The sequence below is a fragment of the Boleophthalmus pectinirostris genome, unplaced genomic scaffold, assembly GCF_026225935.1.
Source record: "Boleophthalmus pectinirostris isolate CB_2022bp ecotype Guang Dong unplaced genomic scaffold, ASM2622593v1 HiC_scaffold_23, whole genome shotgun sequence".
NCBI classification, from domain to species: Eukaryota; Metazoa; Chordata; class Actinopteri; order Gobiiformes; family Gobiidae; genus Boleophthalmus; species Boleophthalmus pectinirostris.
In genome coordinates this window covers 17763032-17786457 of record NW_026571207.1, presented here as the reverse complement: position 1 = coordinate 17786457, position 23426 = coordinate 17763032, and the positions used below count along the sequence as shown (strand labels likewise).

The 23426-nt window shown below is 39.4% G+C and overlaps 1 protein-coding gene across 1 annotated transcript; it reads left to right on the top strand.

Moving 5' to 3' along the window:
• Positions 1-278: 278 nt before the first annotated feature.
• LOC110159043 (GDNF family receptor alpha-4-like) lies at positions 279-15305 on the top strand. The gene is made up of 7 exons (XM_020923608.2): positions 279-645; positions 2151-2222; positions 2991-3345; positions 3777-3886; positions 4841-4975; positions 7476-7612; positions 14001-15305. Exons 1-7 carry the CDS (start codon positions 279-281, stop codon positions 14217-14219), a joined length of 1395 nt encoding a protein of 464 aa, XP_020779267.2. The 3' UTR covers positions 14220-15305.
• Positions 15306-23426: the final 8121 nt, after the last annotated feature.

Sequence of the window (23426 nt, the reverse complement as noted above, 5' to 3'; positions counted from 1 at the left end):
GTTTATTCTTCCAGAGTTTGAAATCTGCTCCAACATGCTTTTACTTACAGAGGATTGGTTGTAGATCTCTTAATTAAAAAGCCCCACTCTTGATAAAAAATGTGATCAGTTGCACAGCCCTGTTCACTGACTTTTTGTGGCTTATGTTAACCTTCTCATTCTGCTCTTGGTTTGTTGCAAAATCTTAATAAATCCTTTTTACATTTTCTATTATACTCTCTAATTACTAAATGTTGAAGTTTGGTAGCTTTTGTGAACTCAAAACCTTGAGTTCTAAAATGTACTCTGTTACTTCTTCTACGTCTGCAGTCATCTTATCATACTTGATGTTGTTTCTGCCTCTCTCAGGTGCCTCTCTGGCCTCACCTCCAGCCTTCCCCTTCCCTCCCGCCCCGGCTGACTGTGTCGAGGCCCAGCGTGTGTGCTCGGCGGACCCCCAGTGTGAGGCCTTGTACCGGGGTCTGGAGCTGTGTGCGGCCGATGCGGCGGTGGCTCCTTTGGGGGAACAGGTGGCCTCTGAGTGTCTGGAGCGCCAGGACACTCTACTTAGCAAACACCCAGCTCTGCTCGTCTGCAAGTGCCAACGCGGCTTTCGAAAAGAGGAACAGTGTCTGCGGGTCTACTGGACAGTCCGGCTGCTCCCAAGTCAGTCACATAAACACACATTCATGCAAGCATTGAGCTAATTTCTCTGGTAATTTACATGAATAGACCACCATTACTTGTGTAGGACTTCAATGCTTTACTGCACTGTGAAAAAAAAAAAATGTAGTGCTATCTTAACTTACAACAGAAATGGTCCAAGCGTTATTAAAGAAGACATACTGTGCTTGTGTCTGCTATACAGTTATAATCCACATCCATGGATCATTATGTACTTAAAATGAACAGCAATGCCCAATGGGAGCTGTCTTCGGCATAAACGTAAAAACCCGTGCAGTTGTTGGCACCTCTGATGGTTAGCTGTGGATCACACTAGCAAGTAGCTTTTTTTCATTTGTACAGAAATGGCTATGTGATGCTGTCATATCCTACACATATTACTGATTTAAGAAAATAAAATTGTTGAACGATTTGAGTACAGAGCAGTGAGCGTATGCCAGTGGTGGTGAAAATGGGTTGATCGGAGAAATGATGTTGCTAAATACAATTTTGAGAAGGTAAATGAGAACTATAAAATTGTTAAAAAGTCACTTTTGCATAATAGGTCCACTTTAAATGTGTGTTGTTTTGTAGTTCATGGCCCCTCTCTCCATATAAGTTTCCGTATGTGAAGTTTGGACACTGCTATTCTATGTTCCTTTTTAAGTCCCTACCTCTATTTTCTTCCTCCAGTTTCAAAAGCTCTGTTGTATTTGACCAAGACACTTTCATTTACTGAATTCATTTAAAGTTAATTACACACAACCTTTATGTTTCCCCAGGCATTGTTTTCTTATGTGTTGACTTATTTATGTCTGAATGGTATAAAAGATGAGACTGGCCCGGAGTACAGACAGCTCACACAGCCTGTCCTGTAGACACTGGGCGTGCTGGTACAGAGCTAACAGTAGCCAGCAGACTCCTCCTCCCCTGTGGCCCATTAGTCAGTGGAGCATTAGTGTAATTACACACTCTTCAGCTCCTAATGCTGCTAGGCTGCTCTTGCGTGTCATTACCATAAATATATAGTCCAGAATAGGATTTACATACATAAACACTTACATGCCATTACATTGTTGGTTGACTTTGTACTTTGGAGTGTGTTTAAATAATTTATTGGACATATCTAGTCTGCAGGTCAAGACCTCTAGGTTTGGTGTATCAATTCACTGTCATTTTACGTGGTAGTAAGCCTAAGCCTAAATGTAACTTCATATTCTCTTCACATACAATTCAAAGGAATATATAATATTACTATTACTGGTCTTTTAGGGTCCATATTTACTTTTTTCAAATTAGGCAAACAACAATCAATGTTGAGATATAAATATGTTTGTATCTGTTTGATAAACCATCTTTGAGTTTTACAAATTGCCACACTTCTGAAGGTAACACACCTTTTTTGACCATTTCTGTATTGTCAAATGAAAGTAAAAACATAAATAAAATGAAAACAATCAAATATATGTTTTTGTAAACTTAATTTAATATTTTTGCCCTGTGTCTAGATGAGGATGAGTTGGAGCTGTCCCCTTATGATGACACACAGATGGACAGTCGGATGGCGTCTTTAGTGGCAGGTACTGCACACAGAGATACACATGCTTTTCAGTGTGTGTTCATCAGCGTCACACATGGACATTTGCTCCATGACAAGTGCTCCATCTACGTATATGTCTGAGCTGTCATTATGTCAAACACAATAGAGATGTTGCTCAATGAATCACTAAACCGCAGACAAAAAATCAATGAAGGAGATCAATTACATTTGTATTGAGTGCTCAATGAAAAGAAAATGCAACTTTATCCATTTCTCATCATAAGAACACTACATGCTATCCAGATAATGTTCAGGTGTAGATGAATAAATCAAAACAAACAAACATAAAAAATAATTTTTCTGAATACATATATATTTCAAAAGGAAAATAGGTTCTATAAGTCTGTACTGTCTGTGAACAAATTTGCTCACCCATGTTGGTGTTACTTAAGTCATTTTTCCCAATAGACTTGGAACAAATGCCTCTTGTTATTGGTAATGATTGACTGTCGCTTGCAAATAATCACCTGAGTAATTTTCAGTCATTATCTCTTCACAAAATATTACCAAAAGCCTCTTTTGGGAAGACGTAAAAGTGCAATCAATAGAGCCTCAAAGTTCCCCTTGTCTGACATTTAACTGATTATCTGATACTAAATGGCAGTGAACTGGAAGGTTAATTACTTTTACACCCATTGAATCACTATCCCCACATAAAATATATCATTACTTTCTTCTCCTGCTCAGTTTAACTGCAAAACATAATGAAACGTTTTTACCTCACTTTTCCTATCTATTGGACTGTCAGCATCATCATATATGCAACTGGATGGAGAGAACCAGTGCTTGAAAGCTGCACAGGACTGTGGCCTATATGAGAAGTGTGGGTCCCTGCGTTCAGAGTACGTCCTGGCTTGCACCAAACGGATACCCGGCACCAGCCGCTGTAATCAGCACAAGTGCCACCGGGCCCTGCGCCGCTTCCTGGAGAGGGTCCCTGAGGAATATAGCCTGGGGGTGCTCTTCTGCCCCTGCACCAATACTCTGTGTGGAGAGAGAAGGAGGAAGACCATAGTGCCCTCCTGTTCGTACCAGGAAATGGACGGACTACAGCCTAACTGTCTGCACCAACAGAGTTTCTGCCGCCGGGACGATCTCTGCAGGTAACTCATCTACAGTAATACATTATTATTGGCAAGATATTGCCTAGAACTAGGCTAGATGTTTAGCAAAATATTATTAAAAATATTTTTAATACATTTTAGTAGTCTGAAGTGCTACAATTAAATTTCCAAACAAAGTTAAATATGTTATGAAACTAGCACTTGAAATCAGACGTCACACTGGCATTCACACTCAAACAGCAGCTTTTAACTGAGTGGGAAAGAGAATCAAAAGAAAGATCTCGAAGATAAAAGGACAGAACAAAGTTAAATATACAAGCCCGAAATGGTGTCAGCTGCACTTTGTAAAAACTCTTTGGACCCACTTTGATGAACATCTCGCTTCAGCCTGACTGCCCACTAGATACACCTCCCCTTACCTTCTCTGCCCATGTCTGCTGTTTGATGTGAGTTGTCTGTGTGGTTGCCAGGTCCAGACTGGCTGATTTCCTCCAAAACTGCCAGCCCTCCTCTATGACGGCCAGCGGCTGCCTGAAGGATTCCCCAGGCCTGTGTCTGCGGGCCTATGCTGGACTCATTGGTATGGACACACACAAAGGGACCCTGCATGTTGCTTAGAAAGTGCCTTTTTTATACACAACATTTTACAAAGTAATGAACTATAAAATGCCAATACAAAGGTGTTCAATGGTGCACTATGTAATATTTCTGGATAGGGATCCATGGAGTTTAAGTTTAATGCCTGTGGAACTTTATACGTAGACAAGCAGGTGGGCGGACAAACCACCAGAAAAGTTGCACACAAAACACACAAACCAATAATTACATTAACAAACATTCACACACATGCACACATTCTTACATGTTGGGTGAGATGTCTTTGAGATGTCTCATGACATTCTAACCACTGCTAACCATTAAGGTGTTATGCTGTGACACAAATGGGTAACGCAGGTGCAGTAGAATCTAAAAGCAAGTAGAGAAGACTGAAGAGTTGAGTGCTTTCAGTGACAGTGATGGATGACTTCTCTATGGGGCTCATATCTTTCTTAAGACACAAGCTTTAGTGTTCATGTACACCCAGGATTCTATATGATCAGCAATTATGTGTTTCAAGCAGCTGTACAACATTAGATTTAGAGGCACTGGTGGCGGGCAATGAGTCATGGCCCTCCAAGTTCTGAATGGGTGACAGCTGTCCTTCAGTTTTTATGAAGTTTTAATGTTCAGACATCCACAGTTTGATCATATATTTCCTTTTAATAACCATATTAACTTTTCATAATTGCCTGTATCATAAACTATTTTTTGTTAGTAAAAATATTGCTTTCTTCAACAGTCTTATGTAATTTTGTCTATATTTATTACAGCTTGTTGGCAAAAAAATAAATACATAAACAAAAAGCAACCATCAAAAACACATAATTGTTCTTAACAGGAATTAGAAGGAAATCCTTACTGAAATCCTCACCGTGTTCATCTTGTGTGTGGACATTATTGTGTATTTTTAACAAGCCTGTCTCTTTGACCATAGGAACAATCATGACTCCAAACTACATCAGTAATAGCTCTGCGGATGTGTCCCTGTGGTGCAACTGTGAGGGGAGTGGGAACCAGTGGCAGGACTGTCTGAGGCTGCAGCACATGTTTACTCACAACACCTGTCTGCGTGAGTATTTGCCGCTCATTTAGCATCTCATTAAGTGGCTAGAATTTTCCATTCAATGTGTTGATTTTGTCATTTAGTCTAGTTATCTACATGAAGTTAAATAACTTGAGATTTGACCAATAGAAGAAATAGAAGTATTTGTATTCTGTATCTCGATAATAAAGTTTCGATCTTATTCTAGTTATTAAAGGTGCACTGTGTAACCTTTTCTCCATGGAAATCTTATTCCTTTGTCTTGAATGTTTCACAGTATGGCATTTAACCTTTCTATCTTCATGGAGATCAAACCAGACCAAGTTACTGGGCAGATCTGTGGAGAGGCAACCCTGCTCTTTTTCTAGGTATTTTTGAGCTATAAAGCCACCTATAATTGAATAAAAGTAAGGTAGAGCTGTTGAATTTCATATTATAGAACATTCCAGGCAGAGCAATGACATATCCATGGAAACAGGCAGGTTACGAACCCCCAACCAAAAAGTTACACTGTGCACCTTTAAGATGGCATGTTACCATACCATTTTGTTGCATTTTGTTTAAGTTATCATTTATAAAATGTGCCATGTGTAGAAATTGTCTAAAGAGGTGCTTATTATAAATCACTTATTCAAGTAATTACCAAAATAGACTAAATTTTTGTAGTGTGAGTAACACCAAAACAATTTGTCAAAAAGAGATCTGAGGCACTCTGTAGTATCATCTTCTGACAATGGCTTATGATTAATACTTAAAAATTAATTAATTGCTGGAATAAAATGTAAGTACAATGTCAGTTTATTGACAATAGTTTGATAAAGCAAAAAAATATATTTTTATATAGCCCAGTTGGGTCAAAACGTGATAATAAGGCTATCTATGTTACAACAATGAATAAGAAATCAGCAATAGCATATCGTGTCCATGTGCAATCACAATAAGACCATTTTCCAGCTCAACACCCGTACCCATAATACTGCACTTGTTTTAAATAATGCATCTAAAATGTAGCAATTATCAGAATGCCCCCATCAAAGAAGCCACGTGGAGCCACTGAAGAGGCATAAATGAGAAAGTGGCTGAGACGTGAGGAGTGTGTCTGAGCTGGTGGTCCCTGCTGTTCTCAATGGGAAGTCATTTCCTCTTTACATGCCAACTACATTCAGAGCCTTAGACTTCATGGAACTCCTGTAGCTACATGTTCATGGTGAGGAACACCATGAAACCTGCAAGTGAGGGCCTCTAGGCATCACTCAATCACCACAGCTGTCAATACTCGTGTCAATACACAACAAGTCAGTATGTCCAGACACTAAAGCCCTGGCCAATGCGTTGATGTTTGCCCCATAAAACCCAGTGATTTATCAAGCAGGCGACAGGTGTGACAATAAAGCTGCCAAGTAGATATGTTGGTTGACGCCCACTGGAGACCCACCCATACACAACAAGAAAGAATAGCTATCATTTACTTTAGCTCAAATGGCTTGAATTTGTAATATTAATCTTGTTGTTAACAGAGGTGGGTCATACTTTTGTTTACTCAAGTACATTTATTTTTTCATACATTTGTACTTCAGGAACTTTCTAGCACCATATTTTTACTTGTATTGAGGATTATATAATAGTACTCCTACTTGAGTAATGTCTAGCTTTAAGTTGACAAAATTAAATGATTTGAACATTTGTATATAGGTGAATTTATTATTTTTTTATTTATATTTTCACTTCTTCTCTGGGGCCATGTGGGGCTTTTCTAATTTGGAGCTTGCATGTTCTCCCTGTGCCTGCGTAGGTTTCCTCCAGGTGCTCCAGTTTGTGCCACCACTAAAAACATGTGCAATAGGGTCCCCTGTGGGGCAAGGACTCTAACCTGGCTCACAATAGATTGATATGTGTATCGTGCAGTTCTACGCATTATCCATCTGGAACCGCTCTCACTCAAAATGTTTAGAAAAAGGACGGACTTGCAGCAGAATGCCTCAAGTTGATTGAGTGAACCACGCACTAGTTTCTTTTTAGCCAGTCACAGCAAACCAGCCAAAATGACGTATCCAACTTGCACTAGGTAAAACCAAAACAAGTGTCATGCTAAACGATTTTTGCTGTTTTTGTAATACAGATTTGCTCATTAAGGGCATTATAAGCCACCATCACTGTCCACTGGCACAACCATGTTTGTTTTGCTCCATGTAGGCCTACCGCTTGAGGTTGTCATGTTGCCTGCCAAAATAACCCCGTGATTGGGCCGACCACTGTGGGAGCACTTTAAAATGGATTCTGATGAGTTTGTGAACTCACAAATATCACGAAAACCCGTCTTGGTGCTCAAGGTTAACAGGACTCAGTCTAAAGATCTAGAGATTCCTAATCTCAGCCAGACTATCCTTGTTAAATAAAGGTCAAACAAATACAATTCTTTATTTTGTATGCCATTTGATTGCCAAATTTTGTTCATTATTTAATATTTTGCCCATCAAAATAAATTATTGTCAAATTATACATCAGGTGTTTCTGTGTGCATTCACAGGTAACTCTATCAGCTGGATGGGCGACCCTGGGTCCCTGCCTGCGGACTTCACCCCCCCTCCTGCCCCCCGGCCCTCCCCGCTGGTTCAGGAGGATGAGGTGCTGAGCAACAACCACCTGCCGGAGCACAGCAACAATGTGAGTGCAGCCAGCCCATTCCGCTTTATTAGCTGCACACTGTGGCCCCGCGGCTGTTTCGGCTCCTCCTGTCCCGTCACTGTTTATTTATTGTGTTGGTTTTATCTACTCCCCCTAAGTCCTTCATCTTTTGTCAGGAGCTTGGCGTGGTATTTTCAAGCTCAATTTCTCTTTGTTTCCTGACAGAATTAAGATTAAGCATGTGCCAACTTTTATGGGTAGTGTCCATCATTTCAAATGTCAAGTAATGCACAGACTTTTTGCACATTTTCAAGGTATGTAGGTTATATTATAAATGTTACTTGTCTCTGTCCTCTGCTAGGACCAGGTTCCAGTCAAGCATTGGTTATGATAACAATTATCACATTGATTTATTCACAATTACATTATTAATTAAACAATTGCAGCCCAATAAGGTGCTCAGTATATGACAGCTAATGCCATCCCAGACTCAGTAGTCAGTAGTAATTGTATTATAGTTTTTTATCCAATTAAGACTGCTGGTACTGAGCAAGATTGGTCTACTCAGAGTTAATGAAACTTCTATCAAGCGACAAACCTGGTCTTTAGGGGTTATATGAGGGTACAGAATATGACAAATGTCAAGTTCAAGCTGGATATTTTTACAGCGGCAGAAATCTCAGATAACTTTTGTTTCATTCAAAACATTGTCACTTTACTGTCCTCCTGTAACAGCTCATTTGGTTCTGAGTTTCTAGGTCAGTAGTTCTTTGATAAAACCTGTACGTTTGCTGACATCTAGTCAACTCTGAACATTTATAAAAATAGAACTAAAATAGAAATACAGTCACCAAAGCCCTGTATCCAATCAAAGTACTATTTTCAAATACAATTCTAGTCATCATTAGTCATGTGTGCTATCAAAGAACATAGTTTTTTATATTGAACTGATATGTAATTTTGTAAAGATCTTCAACACTACATTCTTGAAATGAGACAATCAAATTGTAATTATAGCCGAAACAAAGAGGTGTTAAATGATAATTGTGGTGTGTTCAATAATATCTTGATTCATTTGTGACAGTTGTCTCGTTCAGGGAGAAGGTCACACCTCTGTGGAGTTTGTTGAACACCAGTGAGTCAGCAGTGATGTTGGGATCAAAGGAACAGCTCAGGGCAAAGAGATATCAAAGCACTTTGGCAAAGCATCAAAAGATGCTCCCCACTATGTAGCATGCACCAGGAGCAAGTGTACGAGGGGAAAGTCCATAAGGTATGATACAACCAAGAGCTCACTTACCTCTTCAAAAGACTCTCAGCATACACTTCAAGTTTACCCACAGGCCTCTAACCTCATGCTTCTGAAGGGAAAATGGCTATCATGACTCGTTTAGATCTGACACATTGCACAAAGTTTGTAATTTTGATGGTTTCAGTCTGGTATAGTGGACTGTGGCTGCAGTTGGCTTTGCTTTTGCAGAGGGAGTGCTAGTGCCTCAAGCACCCGCTGGCTGGAGGCACTTTAAAACCACCTTCGTCTCACATCTAAAATGGGCCTAAAATTGTCTTTAAAATAGGAGACTGCAGCACAGTATTGTGGCAGAGGATTAAAACAGGTGAAGACTGTGCTTCATGCAGAACACTCTCTTCTATTGTGCTCTGTCATTCTGAAGAAGAGGAGATTTAGCGGCTTCCTACTGTGTAGGTGTTTTGTTTGGATGAAAATCTGTATGAAATTGACCCAAAAAGGCTTCAAAGGAAATTTGCAGAAATAAACATATATTTCTGCAAATATTATATATATATATATATATATATATATATATATATATATATATATATATATATATATATATATATATATATATATATATATATATATATATATATATATATATATATATATATATATATATATATATATATATATATATATATATATATATATATATATATATACACATATATATAAATGTATATATTGCGATGTGAAATAGTTACCTAAAAATACATTTGTTAATCATTTAGGTTAGCTAATAATATACATATATTAGTATAAAGCAATGTGCTATGAATCCATTTTGGCCTGGTATGGATAGCTAGCTAGTATGGACCCAGTTTTTTGGAGCAGAAATATATTTCTGTGCCATGTTGTGTCTCCCTCATGTGTGGCCAGGGACTATTAGCAGACAAATGTGCTAAGTGTCTGAACTCGGGGCGTTTGATGTGTCTCTAACAGCCAATCACAGAGGACACAGGGGGCGCTGTAGCCTGCGGTGGTTTGACTGAAGTCCTGGTGAATGTGTGCGCCAGTGCTGTAGCACACTGAGAAGGAGAGGTGCCCAGACAAGTTGAGAACACATATGTTTTCAGAAGAAGCACTCCTGGCCACCCTTGTCCCACACTGACCGCTAATGTGGTCCAATCCAATCACAGGACTGGCCACTCTAACCTTGGCCATGGCACACATTGAACACAACTGTGGCTCTGGCTCCCAGCTTGCCTCTCTTCCAGAGATAATCTGGGCCGCCAGACAAGAGGGGATTCCAGCTCTAGTTTTCCTGTGCTGCCCTCCTCTCTCTGCACTCCGTCCATGTGCGAGTCTTTCCCATGAGCCGATTAGATGAGGTGCAGCTTGGAAGCACTGCATCAGTCAGGCTTCATTAGTATGAATTTATTCAGGCCCATATGTCTCTCTTTTTCTGCGTTTCCTCCTCTTCCTCAGACTCTGTCATTCCCTCCATCTACTCCTGTAAGTCCCTCACTCTTCTGCCTGTTCCATTCACTCTTCTTCTGCTGTGCCTGCTGCTGCTGTCCCTCTCCTCTCTATGAGGAGCTTTGCGCTTGTTTCTCTAAAGTGATTTTCTCCACATTTGAAAGATTTCACTTCAAAAAGCCGAGGATCCGCTCTGCCGTAAAAAGAGACAGAAATGTCACCTGATGTTTAGCTCAACATTTCTTGCCCAGATGAGAACTCTTTGTCTGAAATGTGACATTTTCACAAGAAATGCAGAGGGTTTTTGGTCAGTGCGATTTGAATATCATCTGGGACTGCATTGTCATCATAATCTTATCATTGAGCTCTTTACCTAATCCATAGTATCATACACAAGCAACAAATGAGATAATGTGTGGTGTTGTGCCAGTATCTGTGTGTTTCAAAGCGATGAAAAATGAGGACAGCGATAAAACAATTCCAAAGTAAATGTTATTTTGGATGTCATTAAATTTGGCCTCAAACAGTAAACTAAATTGACATTTGGTGACAGACACTAGCCTTTACATTTACACATAGTAGATGTATTATATGTTTGATAACGTCAAGATGATATCTGATCATCGTGATGTGTCTAGATGGGAATTTCTAAGACATTCTAAATATTTTTAGAAGCCCATCTCCTGGGAATAGCTTTGAAGTGGATGTTTTTGTGGTTATATTCCATTTTTATATGCAGCTTTCGGCCATGCTATCTACATACAGATGACATGTTGAAAGGTAATGATGATGGAAAGTGGTTGTTTGAAATCGGGATGCATTTGATTTAGAACTTTCTTGGCCATAACGGTTCCTTAAAAGAACTCAAGCTCCTCTCCAATTATCTTCAAAGAAATATTAACAGTGTTCTTGAGGCTTTTCTAGCTCTCACTGTTGTGTTATGGGGCAGATCAAAGGAAAGGTCACAAGACTCTTAGTAATGGATAGAAGTGACTAAGAATAGCCTTGCAGAAGTTTGAAGGTACAGGTTTTTTATAACTCACCTTAACTGATTGTCAAAGTCCCTACGCAAACAACATGAGCAGAAAAATCACATCAGCACAGAAGTGGAAAGGAGTGTTGTGTCGCCTGGAGGAGAGAGCCATTAGTGGATAAAAGTTGAGCTGTAAATAAAGAACTCCAAAGTCTAAACTCCATAAAGCAGACAGGTATCGGTGGCAGTAATTCAATGGAATGATGCAGCGGCGCATTATTCTAAGTAGAGAAACAATGGGCACACCGTCGCTGAGTGCAGGCCCTGGGCTCCTCCAGATGTTTGTGCATATCATTGTGATAAACAGCTGGGCTCCTTATTGTTGCTCTGAATCTATTTTACATCAACAGCTTTAAAGATTTAAATCAAGACTGTGACTTCTTCTAATCAATAGCAGCATTTACTTTTAGTCATTCTTATTGTTAACTAAAGCATTATTAAACAACAATAGTTAAAGGTACAGGTGGTGAGTCCAACCAAAACACATGGCACATCTAGTAGATCATTCTATGTCCTGAAAGGCCTTCCACATATTTAGGGATTAGGAATTATAAAATGAGTTATTAAAGTTTCACAGAAAGGAATAGAAACTTAGAATAGAATAGGAAACTTAGAATAGAAAAAGGAAATTTTATTTTTACATCTATAAATTACATCCAGTTGCATTTCTGTGTGTCATGGTCCCACCCTATTGCTGATGTTTACTTACTATGACTCCTGCCTTTACTCTGACCTACAAGTTCTTTATATACAGTATTAGAATAAAAGTACACATATTTAACTATCTCCACATAACATATTCATGCATTCGTGACAATGGTAACATGATGCAGATATTCTGAAAATACTTGAATGAAGAAGAAAAATCACTGATGTAGTCCAATTTTGAATCAATTATGACCTGGAATTTAGATTTATGTTCCATCACTTATATAGACTTATAGCATAAATATCTTCTAAATACTGATTAAGTAACATTAGGTTTAGGACCTGAGAGTAATTTGAATAAAAAAAAAAAAAACAACTCACTGCTTCTTGAATAAATAAATAAACAAATAATTAAATAAATGTGTTCACCCCAATCATTTAAAACAGTGACAACCTCAACATAATTCGATTAACACTATTCATTGTATTTTAATTGGTGTTAGCCCTTCTAGTTGATCAGGTCCCTATTTCATTCACGCTGAAGTAGTCTGTGATAGGAGACACCTCTTTAATTAGCATTTTGATCATTAGAAGGAGGTGTAAATTCTGTGTGATGACACTGCATTCACAATGTACCCTACAGTCTGTACATAGTTAAGTCCAGACATATTTGAAAAGTGACCTAGAGTTTTTTGCTATTACTCATTACAGCAGTATTATAAGATAGAACTGCTGGGCCTATCACAATAACAAATTTTGAAGAGTGATATATTGCTGAAGATAATATAGACAATAAACGATAATACTGCAACAAATTTATGCCACTGACACAATAACCTAAGAGCAGATTTAAAGCAAAGAAACTATTCTAAATCTACTCTTAAAAAAAAAACATGAGCTGCAATAAATTAACAGCAGAAGGAAACACTTTAGTACTTAGGTCGCATCTGTAATGAGTAATAGAAGTGATTATTTCAACCTTTTACAGCATCAATTTGATCATATTACCAAAAAATAAGCAAACATCTCCCTCTAGTAAAAAGTAAGTACACACGATAAATACTGACCTCCCAAAAATATTTTTCCAGCTTTCATACACTCAACAGTATATAGTATTTATTGTGACATGCCTAGATAAAACGAGCAAGATAAGTGGTAATTGCTCAGGGAAACAGGACTGCTCTTACAATATGATTAAACAAAACCCCTCGGTATGTGACCTGGAAACATGGACACATGGCTTTTTTGTCTTATTACACTATTTCTTGCCTTTAATTATGCCATAACTCTGCTGGACCTGTTTGCAAAAATGTGTTTAAAGCAACATTTTTTAATCAACTAACTAACTGGACTAAAGTAAATTTGAACCATTTTCAAATAATTTGTAGGGGAACTGGATTAACAGCTGTATTATTTAGAATTACCTCTTTTTCAAGGTTCCAGTTCCATATGGACATAGCCTAAAATGCTAAAAACTATCAAAGAGTAAAGGCCACCAAGAAGGACACCTTGGTTATTGTTCTTGGAGTAATTATAGCAACAGATTTACTTCTGTTAGTACTAAAAAAACAGAGGGGTCAAATCAAGTCCATGTTAATTAAGATTTTGTAAACTGTTGAAATAAAAAACAACTTGGGTCATCTAAACACTGCTAGACTAAACACTAAAAAACATTTTTGTTAAATTTTTTGCTGCTGAAACATGATAATCCTCTGGAAGATGTTTGCAGGTTGGTAATGCTCTGGAATTATGAGCCCTATTTCTCAGCTGCGGATGCATAAAGCAGTTTAAGTGTTTTCAAACAGAAAGTCATTTACCGACTGCGGGGCACATGTTTAATTGATTCCACCATTTCAATCTCAGGCACTCCAAGGCGGCGTTTTCAAAATATCAGCTATCAGATTGTTTTAAACGTCTGCCCTCCAACCAGATTGGGATGGAACGGCTCAATTTGAAATTCTGTTTAAAATTCCTGTCAGTAATCGCTTTCATTTAGCTTTCTCTAACTATGTCGCTGCACTCTCTTTCAGGTTGTGGTTGAAAGCGAGGAGGAGGAGGACCTGAGACATCCCAATGAAGACGTGGATGAAGGCGGGCAGTTCAACGTCATTCCCATGTACTCGGAACGGGCCACCATCTCCAACCTGGGCTCCTCTGGGACTGGAGGGGCTGCGTCACCCGTCTCCACCCCACCCGTCCCCATTCTCCTGTTGCTGCTGCTGATATCTGCGTCGCTCAGCTGGGGGTAGACGTGTGGAGGATACGGCGAAGACACACGCACACACATACACACACACTGACATACTGGGACCTGCCAAACACTGGACTTCTCGGTGTATGATGAAATGAAATCTATAGTGAAGGAATGGACTTCACGTTCTTGTCAGTAGCCCCCTCCCCCTCCTCCTTTCCTGTTCCTCCCAACTGTCCTGGCTTTTTCCTGCTTCTTTTATGTGGCACTTTTTATCATTTGGTCTGATTGCACCTGCAGGGGGTGTTCCAGTCCGATGACAATTAGCAGTTGCATAAAGCTGCTAACAACCAATGAGCTTTGAGAATGCGGCACTGCTTTGACAGGTCGAGAAATGTAGCTCGGGTACTGTGCTCGTCCAAGGCTTTGGTATTAGAGGCTTCTTCAGGCGGTTAATTAATATCACATTTTACACAGAAGAGCCAACTAGTGAAATCATTTCATACATGTGCATTATATTTAACAGATACAGTATTTATGGATTTGATATGTAAGCAAGCTTAGGAGTTTTATTTTTTTTTTTATGTAAAATGATCTATATATCTTATAAATTAGAAGAGATTTTTTTAAAATAACAATTAAACAGAACTGTCATTGCTGATACTTACTCTTTGCCTAAAAAGACTACAAATCTGATGAGGGATTCGTAGCGCAAAACCAAATTATCTGAAGATTTGCAAACGCTTTTAACAGAATTCAGTGATTTGTTAGTGATCTGTTTTACATTTTGTAAAATATGTTCCTAATTATGGCTGTGCCTATTTTGTTTATATTTGTGTACATAGTATGTTTTCATGAGTCTAAAGCTGTAGATGTTTTTACCTGAGATGTTTGAGAGAGTTTTGGTTAAGATAGTTTAGAATTTGTGACTATATGTTGGTAGATTAGATTAGGCTAAAAGCACTTTAATTATAGTATTTTATGTGCCACCACCTTTGCAAAGCCAAAATGTGAAAACTGTTATAAATTAAAAATAAATCAATAAAAGGGTCTTTGAAGGTTTTGCCTGTGGAAAAGTGTTAAATACTGAAATACCTCCACCAGCTGCAGTCAGACCATGTTGTGTTTGAGAGCTGATGATTTGTTTGCCTGTGGGTCACCTGACAATACTCTTATACAGAACTGCTGTCTGTTTTATCTGTCTGAATCATGGCTATGGTCAATGATAAAGTACGTACCACACTACCATTGATGTCTAACGAATGTATGACGTGTTGGTGCAAACAGAAAGAGGGAAGAAAATATAGTATCCTTTTTTATACTTCTTCCGTGTTTTGCATTTCCCATTCTCTCTTTATTGCTCTATGGCCTCTCCCCACGACTTTGGCCCGGACCTGACGCTGCCACGGGCATCCATATGAATAAAACCGACATAAAAACAACACGGCAGAAACAATACGAGCTCTTAAACGGCAAAACAAATCAAATAGCTCCCCAGCAGCGAAAAACAGAGCGCTCATGACACGCCAATGAAAAGAACGCGAGACAGATGTATGGAGGAGAGAAATTTAGCGCACAAAAAATAAGGCCAAGTCCCTGTGTGGTCTTTGTGCGTTTGATGTTTTACTTGTTTTTACTTTGGGAGGCTGATAATCAGTCCCTGACAACATCTCTTTATCATCTGACAGGCTCCTGGGGGGTGGTGCGTATTTGGGGGAGGGGAGGGGTACGAGGCAGTGATAGAAATAGTGCACTATAGCAACAACCCTGGAGCAAAAACATAGCACACTGAATTGCGCTCTTGATTTTCTATGTCTTATAAATCTTTTGCTGACACATTCTCCCCCATTCCAATCGCTTTTGTTTTCCCATTTTCCAGGGTAGGTGTAAAATTAACTTCCATCTGCGGGGGTGCCATTGGGATAAGGGGCAGGAGGAAGAGGAGTGGGCGGAGATGGTGAGGAGCAGGCAACAGGGATGGGGAGAATTAAGAAGAGTTAGGACAAAAATTAGGGACCTTTAAAGTAAACATGTTGTGAAAATATCTCATCTTAGCTTAATTAGAGCTGTATTTTTTTTTTTGCTTCAGTATTTGTCCTGCATGTGAGGCTTGGTTGCTCAGAAAATGTCACTTTTCCTGCCCTGCGCTTACTTCTATACATTGTCTTGTTAAGCTTTAATCATGCTTTTAAAAAAAAAAATAACTTCAATGAGACAATTTAACTGTAAAAAGAAATGTGTCTGCAATTAATAGAATCTGAATGATTATAAAATGTATATTAACAACAACTGTCCAGAAGTAGCCTGAAAAATCATGAGGTGGTAGAAGGCTTGCCCCTCCATTTAATCTGGATTGCATAATAGAACACTATTAAGATCATCTCAATGAGGAGGTGATCAGATCAAAACAGATTTAAAGTACGACAAATCTATTCACAGTTGACATTAACTCTGGCCTTATGTGATCGATCAGTCAAGACCAGCTTTAATACCAGGCCTGAAGAAGCACAGAAAGAATGAAGGGAGAGAGGAGGATAGAACGGAGATAAGGGCAGGGGTAAAGGTGGCTTTCTTTGTAGAGACAAGAAAACTATCTACAAAAGGATACGGCAGGAGATAGAACCAGGTCTGCGGTGTACTTTAACCTCAGCATTCCCCTGAGCGCATCCTCTTCCTATACCAAGGAAAACACACTTGTACACAATGTAAAGAAGTCTCTATGTGCACTCTCCGCTTACACAAAAGCCCTGTCAATCAGAGCCAGGCGATAAGATACAGATAAGAGTGAAGCTGCACCTCAGACACTTAACATGCGCAAACTCACCGCCTCCCGTTACAATAAGTATAAGAAGTCATAAACAGCAATCAGCCGCAACCATCCAACACGGGATACTGATTATAATGGAGCACTGGCCTTCATTGTAATTGCATGCTACACCGTTGTGCTTTTATTAAGGGCGAGCCGAGAGTGGAGGGTGGGCATAGGGGGAGGTTGGAGTTAACATCCAGAATTACTTAAATACAATGTTGTGCGTGGCTCTGTTTTTCACATTCATTAGTGCTTAGGGTAATCATCTAATCAGACATGTGGTGGGTGGCAGTGGGATCAAAGTCTCTTTAGTTTGAGGTCAGTGATGATACTAAATGGGGTTAGGTGAAGTTATGTTTTTTGTTTTGTTTTTTTTAGACATTACTATTGTCCTAAATCTGAAGACAAAAGTATGTATGTCAACAAGTGGCAAGCAAACTAGACATTTAAGTTACATCATAATATATGAAAACAAAGTCCTCTGGTCAAATCACAAATTGTATCATTTTTTTCAGCAATTTAATTTAGCAATTTTCCACACTAACATCTAGAGATGACTTTAGCTTCCAAGTGAAAGTTCTGATACATTTAAGAAATAGCACAATGTTTGCCATGCAAATCCAGAATGATGTCTGTATTTTTTATACAGAGGAATATCAGTTTTTGTCCCCACGCTCTCTGTCACATCTTGAGTCAGAACCAAACATGACCATGCAATCTGATTCTATTTTTTCAGTGACACATGGGTAATGAAGGAGCTCATTAGTCACTTATCATTTATAAACAAAATCAACTATCTTACCACCTTAACTGAGTTTAGTGTTTCACTCATTGATTTTGTTTGTCAGTCTCTTGTGATTTTTTTTAACCTTTTCCCCCTCATAAACAGCCATATTTATTTTGATACAGATAATATCTGCATTGAGATAGTATTCCTTTGCCAAGACCTTGAATGTTCCACAGTAAGGCATTAAACTTTCCTTGCTAGAATTTTATGGTGTTAGTACATGGGCTAAAATGGTGACATTCAGTTTTATCACTGTTTTTTGAAATGTCACATAGATGATTTGAAGCGGCTTGAGGAGTAAACAAAGATTAGATGATAAGACCTCTAGATAAAGGTTTAAACTACCCTCTCTGTTCCTTTATGCAAGTTTTACACCATTTTTTGTGTGGCATTGTTTCAGTTCTTGTTATGCTGTGTCTTACTCAGTTAAAAGCAGAACCATTTTTTGTGTTTTTTCTCCTTCCCAAAATTCTAATGTAGTTTAGCATTTATCAAGCCACTGGGACCCCCCTAGTCATAATCTCTATTTGCATTTAACTGATAAGCAAGTGAACGTTCGGACTGGAAGAGCATTTTATTTAACCTTTACAAACTGTTCATTTCTTAAACGTGCAAAGTTTGTTACAGTTCTTGCAAAGTCAATAGTCAAATATGTATGATCAAAGTCCAACTTCGTTATTGTAAACGTACAGAGTAGCAAGCTCCATATACTGTCCTTTAGCAGACACAGTGCCTCCCATGTCCTTGAATGAAAATTATACCACTTCTACATTCATATACCTTCCTCAAAATAAGTCCAGGTGATGCCCTGTTCAGAATATAGGGTTGAGTGAATTACTGCACGGGCGCACTTCTCCTTCTGCCTGTGCCCTTGGTCCACGGTGCTGTGCTCTACATAGATTAGAAAGAGCCGGGTCGCCCTGTAGCTGTAGTAGCGGGGGTTAATTGAGAGCAGCAGGGGAGGCCGGGGGTCTGATTGACGTGGCCGGGGGTGGGGGGGGGGGTGCGTGGCGACCGGGCGCTCTTGTTCCTTTTTAATTGTTGTCGGGGCTTTTTGCGTCGCAGGGGCCGACGCGCGGGTGGCAGGACGTCAGTGCGGGACAGGAGAGGAGACAGCTCAGAGAGAGAAAGTGAGAGAGGGGAGTGGACAGCGCTGATTTACATTAATATGTAGTGAAATAAACAAGCAGAGAAGCCATGCGTTAAATCAAGAGAGAGCTAGAGAGAGCGTGCTAGAAGAGTGAGAGAGCGACGCAACTCCTTTTATTGTTCTATTACCGTGCGCGTAAACACACACGCATGAGCTATGTCAGATTTGAATGTCTGCACTTTTCTCTCCTCACTATTTTAGTATTCTAATCCATCTTTGGCCTGACACAGGGATGCTGCTGCGGTGCCTCTATGCCACTGCACATACACGGCATCCCGGCGCAAGATAAAGCTAGAGCGGCCGGAAAAACAAACTCGGCGGCAGCGGGGAGAGCTTTATCCGGAGAGATAAAGAGCGGGTATAAAAAGCACAGACGGAGAGATAGAAATGGGAGAGGAGAGGGGGAATAAGGAACTGGGGGAAAGGAGGAGAAGACAGGCAGGTTGGGGGAGCAAAGGGATATTTAAGCAGAGGTATAGGGTGAACTTTCATACTCCTTAGGTCCCGAAGCATCACAGAGCGAGCACATATTTGTTTATTTGTTTTATTCACCACCTACTGCTGTCCCTTTGCTTAATACACATCTGTTTTTAATCCAACTGTAAATCCAATTGTGCAGTGGGCCAGTAAGGCAAACTTTGGTAGCATTAACCCTATCGCTAAGATGAAACTCCAGGTGTGATTTTAGGCTCTGTGCAACAGATGTTTGCGAAGGTTTTGTACAGACTTGTGCAAAGGAATTACAATAAGTACACCCTTCATAAAGCACGAAGAAAGACTTAAATCATACTGAGTAGTTTATTAAGAAAGATTCAAGCTTGGTATTAAGGTATTAATTGAGTAGTTATTAAGCTTGACTCATTCTTAATAATTTTCTTAATAAGACAATAATCATTGTGAGTTAGTTTTCATGCTTTAAGGCGAGGTGTAGTAATTATTATTATTAAGGGTAAGGAGGCACTGATCCAGCTTTTCAGTTCCAATACAAATTCAGATACCAGATTTTTTTTATTTTATTTTTTTTTATCTTTCAAGTAACTACAGAACAGTTTTGTATAAATAAAAATCCAAACATTATGAGACTTTTTGGGCCAACTACGACCATTAAATAGTTTTAATACATCAATGTTTATGTCCAACTAAGGATATCGGCTGAACCGATATTAGAAAGCAGATATCTGAACTAGCAAATTTTTCAGTACTGGATAAATTGGTACGAAAAGGAATCGTTTCAGTTAAGCTCTTTACAATTTGACTTACCCTACAATTTGGCATTACATTTTGAAAGTCATTTTGTGCATATGCATATGCATTTGACTTATTATTATTATTTTATTATTATATTCTTTGGAAAATGTTTGATATCTGATCAATACTTTGTCCTAAAAAATCTCAAATATGACCATATAAATTTTTCTCCTCCATCTCTGCTTTTCTCTCCATTCCCTTAAATGAGTTCTCCAAGTGTCTTTAAGTAACCGTCTAAACAGTTTGTGAGCTTTAGTGATCTCAGAATTGCGTAGCGTCAATGTTTCTCCATGGAGCCCTGCCCTGATGGCTGACTGCTGTGCCGGAGAATCTATCAGAGGGGCACAGAGGCGAGGCAGGCCCACAAAGAGCTGATTCCACTGGAAAAGTTAATTACTACACATCACACTACACCTAAATGTACTGAATGCTATTGACTGATGTGCTCTAACGCATTTTAAAAGGCAGGCCGTGAGCACATTTTCTTCCCTCTGAGGTCTAACAATGTCCGGACCTTGCACCCAAATGACAAAAACAATACTTGCTGATGGTAGATACCGGAATAGGTGACAATGCTGAATCTTATGCTTGAAATATGTGTATTTACAGTCTTGAAATGTGTTGAAAAATCCAATTTATAAGCTAACCAAGCAGCTTTAGCAAAAATGTGACTAATAAGTTGGTTTAATTTGTTATTAATGGTCTATGGGCATTAATGCAGTTTGTCTGTTGAAATAGTTGAGATGATTATGTGTATGCATTGCAAGCCTTCTAAATTTATTTCTAAATTTGGTTTAAATTTGAATTTCATATTTATTTTTTTTTTATTCCAGTATTTATGATGGGATTGTTGAACAGCCAAATAAACAACAAACAAACAAACAAAAAACCCTACCCAAAACATAAATACTGGACTTTAATCTTTTTGACAAGATCATATTTTTGACTCAAGCTTCAACTTGAAATAAGCACAAACGTCAAAACATCACTTAGATCAGTGTTACTTTTGCAGAGGCAGGTTTGCAATGAATTATTTTTTGCTATTTGTTTTGCATTGTTAGTATAAATGCTCTGTAGATCTCTTTGTACTGTTTTTATCGTGTCTGCTTTCTGTTGGTTTAAGTTGTGTACAATGAAATTCATGGAAAATGACTTTGTTGGACCCTGCCACTCCAATCCAATTGAGTCTTATTGCCCTCTCCTCCATTCCCCTAGATGACTATTTCTGCAAAGTGTTTCTGTCTCCAAACCGAATGTTGTTTTTTTTCCGCCACTAAACTGTCACAGATGCCGTCCGTGTTGGCATGCGTTTCCGCGGTAACCTGGGTCTCACCTGTGGCGCCGGCTCCCCAGGTGATCCCTGAAAGGTAAATGGAGCTGAATGATTTTGAGATGTGGGATTCTTTTCAATCGAGCAACACCTGGAGAGGACGCCATGTTTTTTTTCTTCTGCCTCTGCTTGACTGAGTGACTGAATCCCCCCACATGCACCACCGCCCCTCTACCTCCCTCCTCCCCTCACCCCCGCCTCTTATCGCGGCAGGTGCCTGGCTCTATGGGACATCATCGCCGCGGAGACGGAGGCAATGACACGGGCACACAAACACACACCAACAAGGATGTTTTTTTTCTTTTTCTTTTTTTGTGAAGGTTGACTCGATGAAAAGTTGTCTCAGAGCGGAGGGAGACAGCCGCATGGATTGAGCTGTCAGTCCGGGGGTATAGGACTCTTGACTGGCTCTTTTCAGCCCCCTGCAAAATGGATGGGTGGCTCATCCCTCTTTCACTTTGTCAAACGTAAACCTTTTTCTCGTGGGTGATTCTAAACTAAAGCCGTGACGCGGGGAGCAGGTGGAGATAAATGTACTCCATTTAAAGAACACGGCGCGGGGCTAGGTCCGCTCTACCTGCCTCCCCTCTGCTCTGCTCTCCTGTCTGCAGCATGTCAGTGTACAGTGGAGAAGACACAGCAACACCTCACCCCCCAATCATTTTACTGTGCGCTCCCTGCAGCTCCCGTTGTCTCATATGGACTCTTGGATTGGTCATTAAGAAAAAAAAAAACACAAATCAATAGAGATCAGTGGTGGATTGGTTCTGAGGTATGTTGGTGAAATATGATGTATGTCCGGGGGGCATGTACGTACGTGGCCTGAAACATTTCTCTGCGATCATTGGTTTGACATTCTGCCCCGTTGAATGTGCCCCCAAGGGGAAGTAAACCACTCCATGCCTCTGCTGTGTTCACCTGTGAATAATAAATAAATGTACAAGCTGACAGTTCCCTACCTCCAACTCCTTGTCCACTTCTTTGTTTCCTCTGTGAACTGTATCACTCTGTACATAATTATTGTATGTAACCATGGCTGGTGTAGGGTGGACATAACATAGCTGCCGATCTCTGCCAATTACTCCCTGACACACCACGTCTACAAACTTTCTGTGAAGTGTCCTGCCCAAGGACACAACCACACTATCTGATAGGTGCCACATGCCAAAACCAAAACATAGAACTATGTCAAAAGTGCATTTTTCGACATAGGGATTATACACTTCAAAGGCTGATAACTGTGATACTGCTGAAATGCTCACACCAAAATTTAAAGCTTAAATACAGAACTTTTCAAAAATGCATCTATAGCCCTTGCCACCAGAGTGATACTGAAATTTTGTCCAGCCCATAGACTATATGGACTGGTTTAAGCCACCACTGGAGACATTGAAAGAAGTGCAAATGAATACTTTCCGAAGTAAATGCAACTAATACACTGATACGCGCCTCCGGTTATAACTCAATAAAAATTGTTAATAATATACCTTTCATAGAAATATGAAAAATGTGTGTTTTTGAAAAGCATATTGTACATAAGATAAGTACAAAGTGTGCATAACCTTTGCACATATCTGAAATATTAAACCTTAAGGACATTTGAAATGTGTCACGAGAGCTGAATAAAAAAGTACAAATACAAGTATCATACATTCTATTTTTAAACCCATAACCCATAAAAAGTGAAGGTTCATAGCAGGACTATTTTCACCTCTTCAAGCATCAATTAGCACATTCTTTTCCAGACAGTTCCCCCTCCTGTGTATATAGTCTTCATTTGGATTTTTAACATCCAACACTTAGGCTTGGTTAAAAAGACTGACTGCCACTTTCTCTGCTGCTTTGAACAGACCAACTACAACCGCAAACATTTCAATGCATTTTCCTTCAATCTCTATTGATCAAGCAACAAATGTCTGTAGGAGTCTGGGCGAAGTGTAT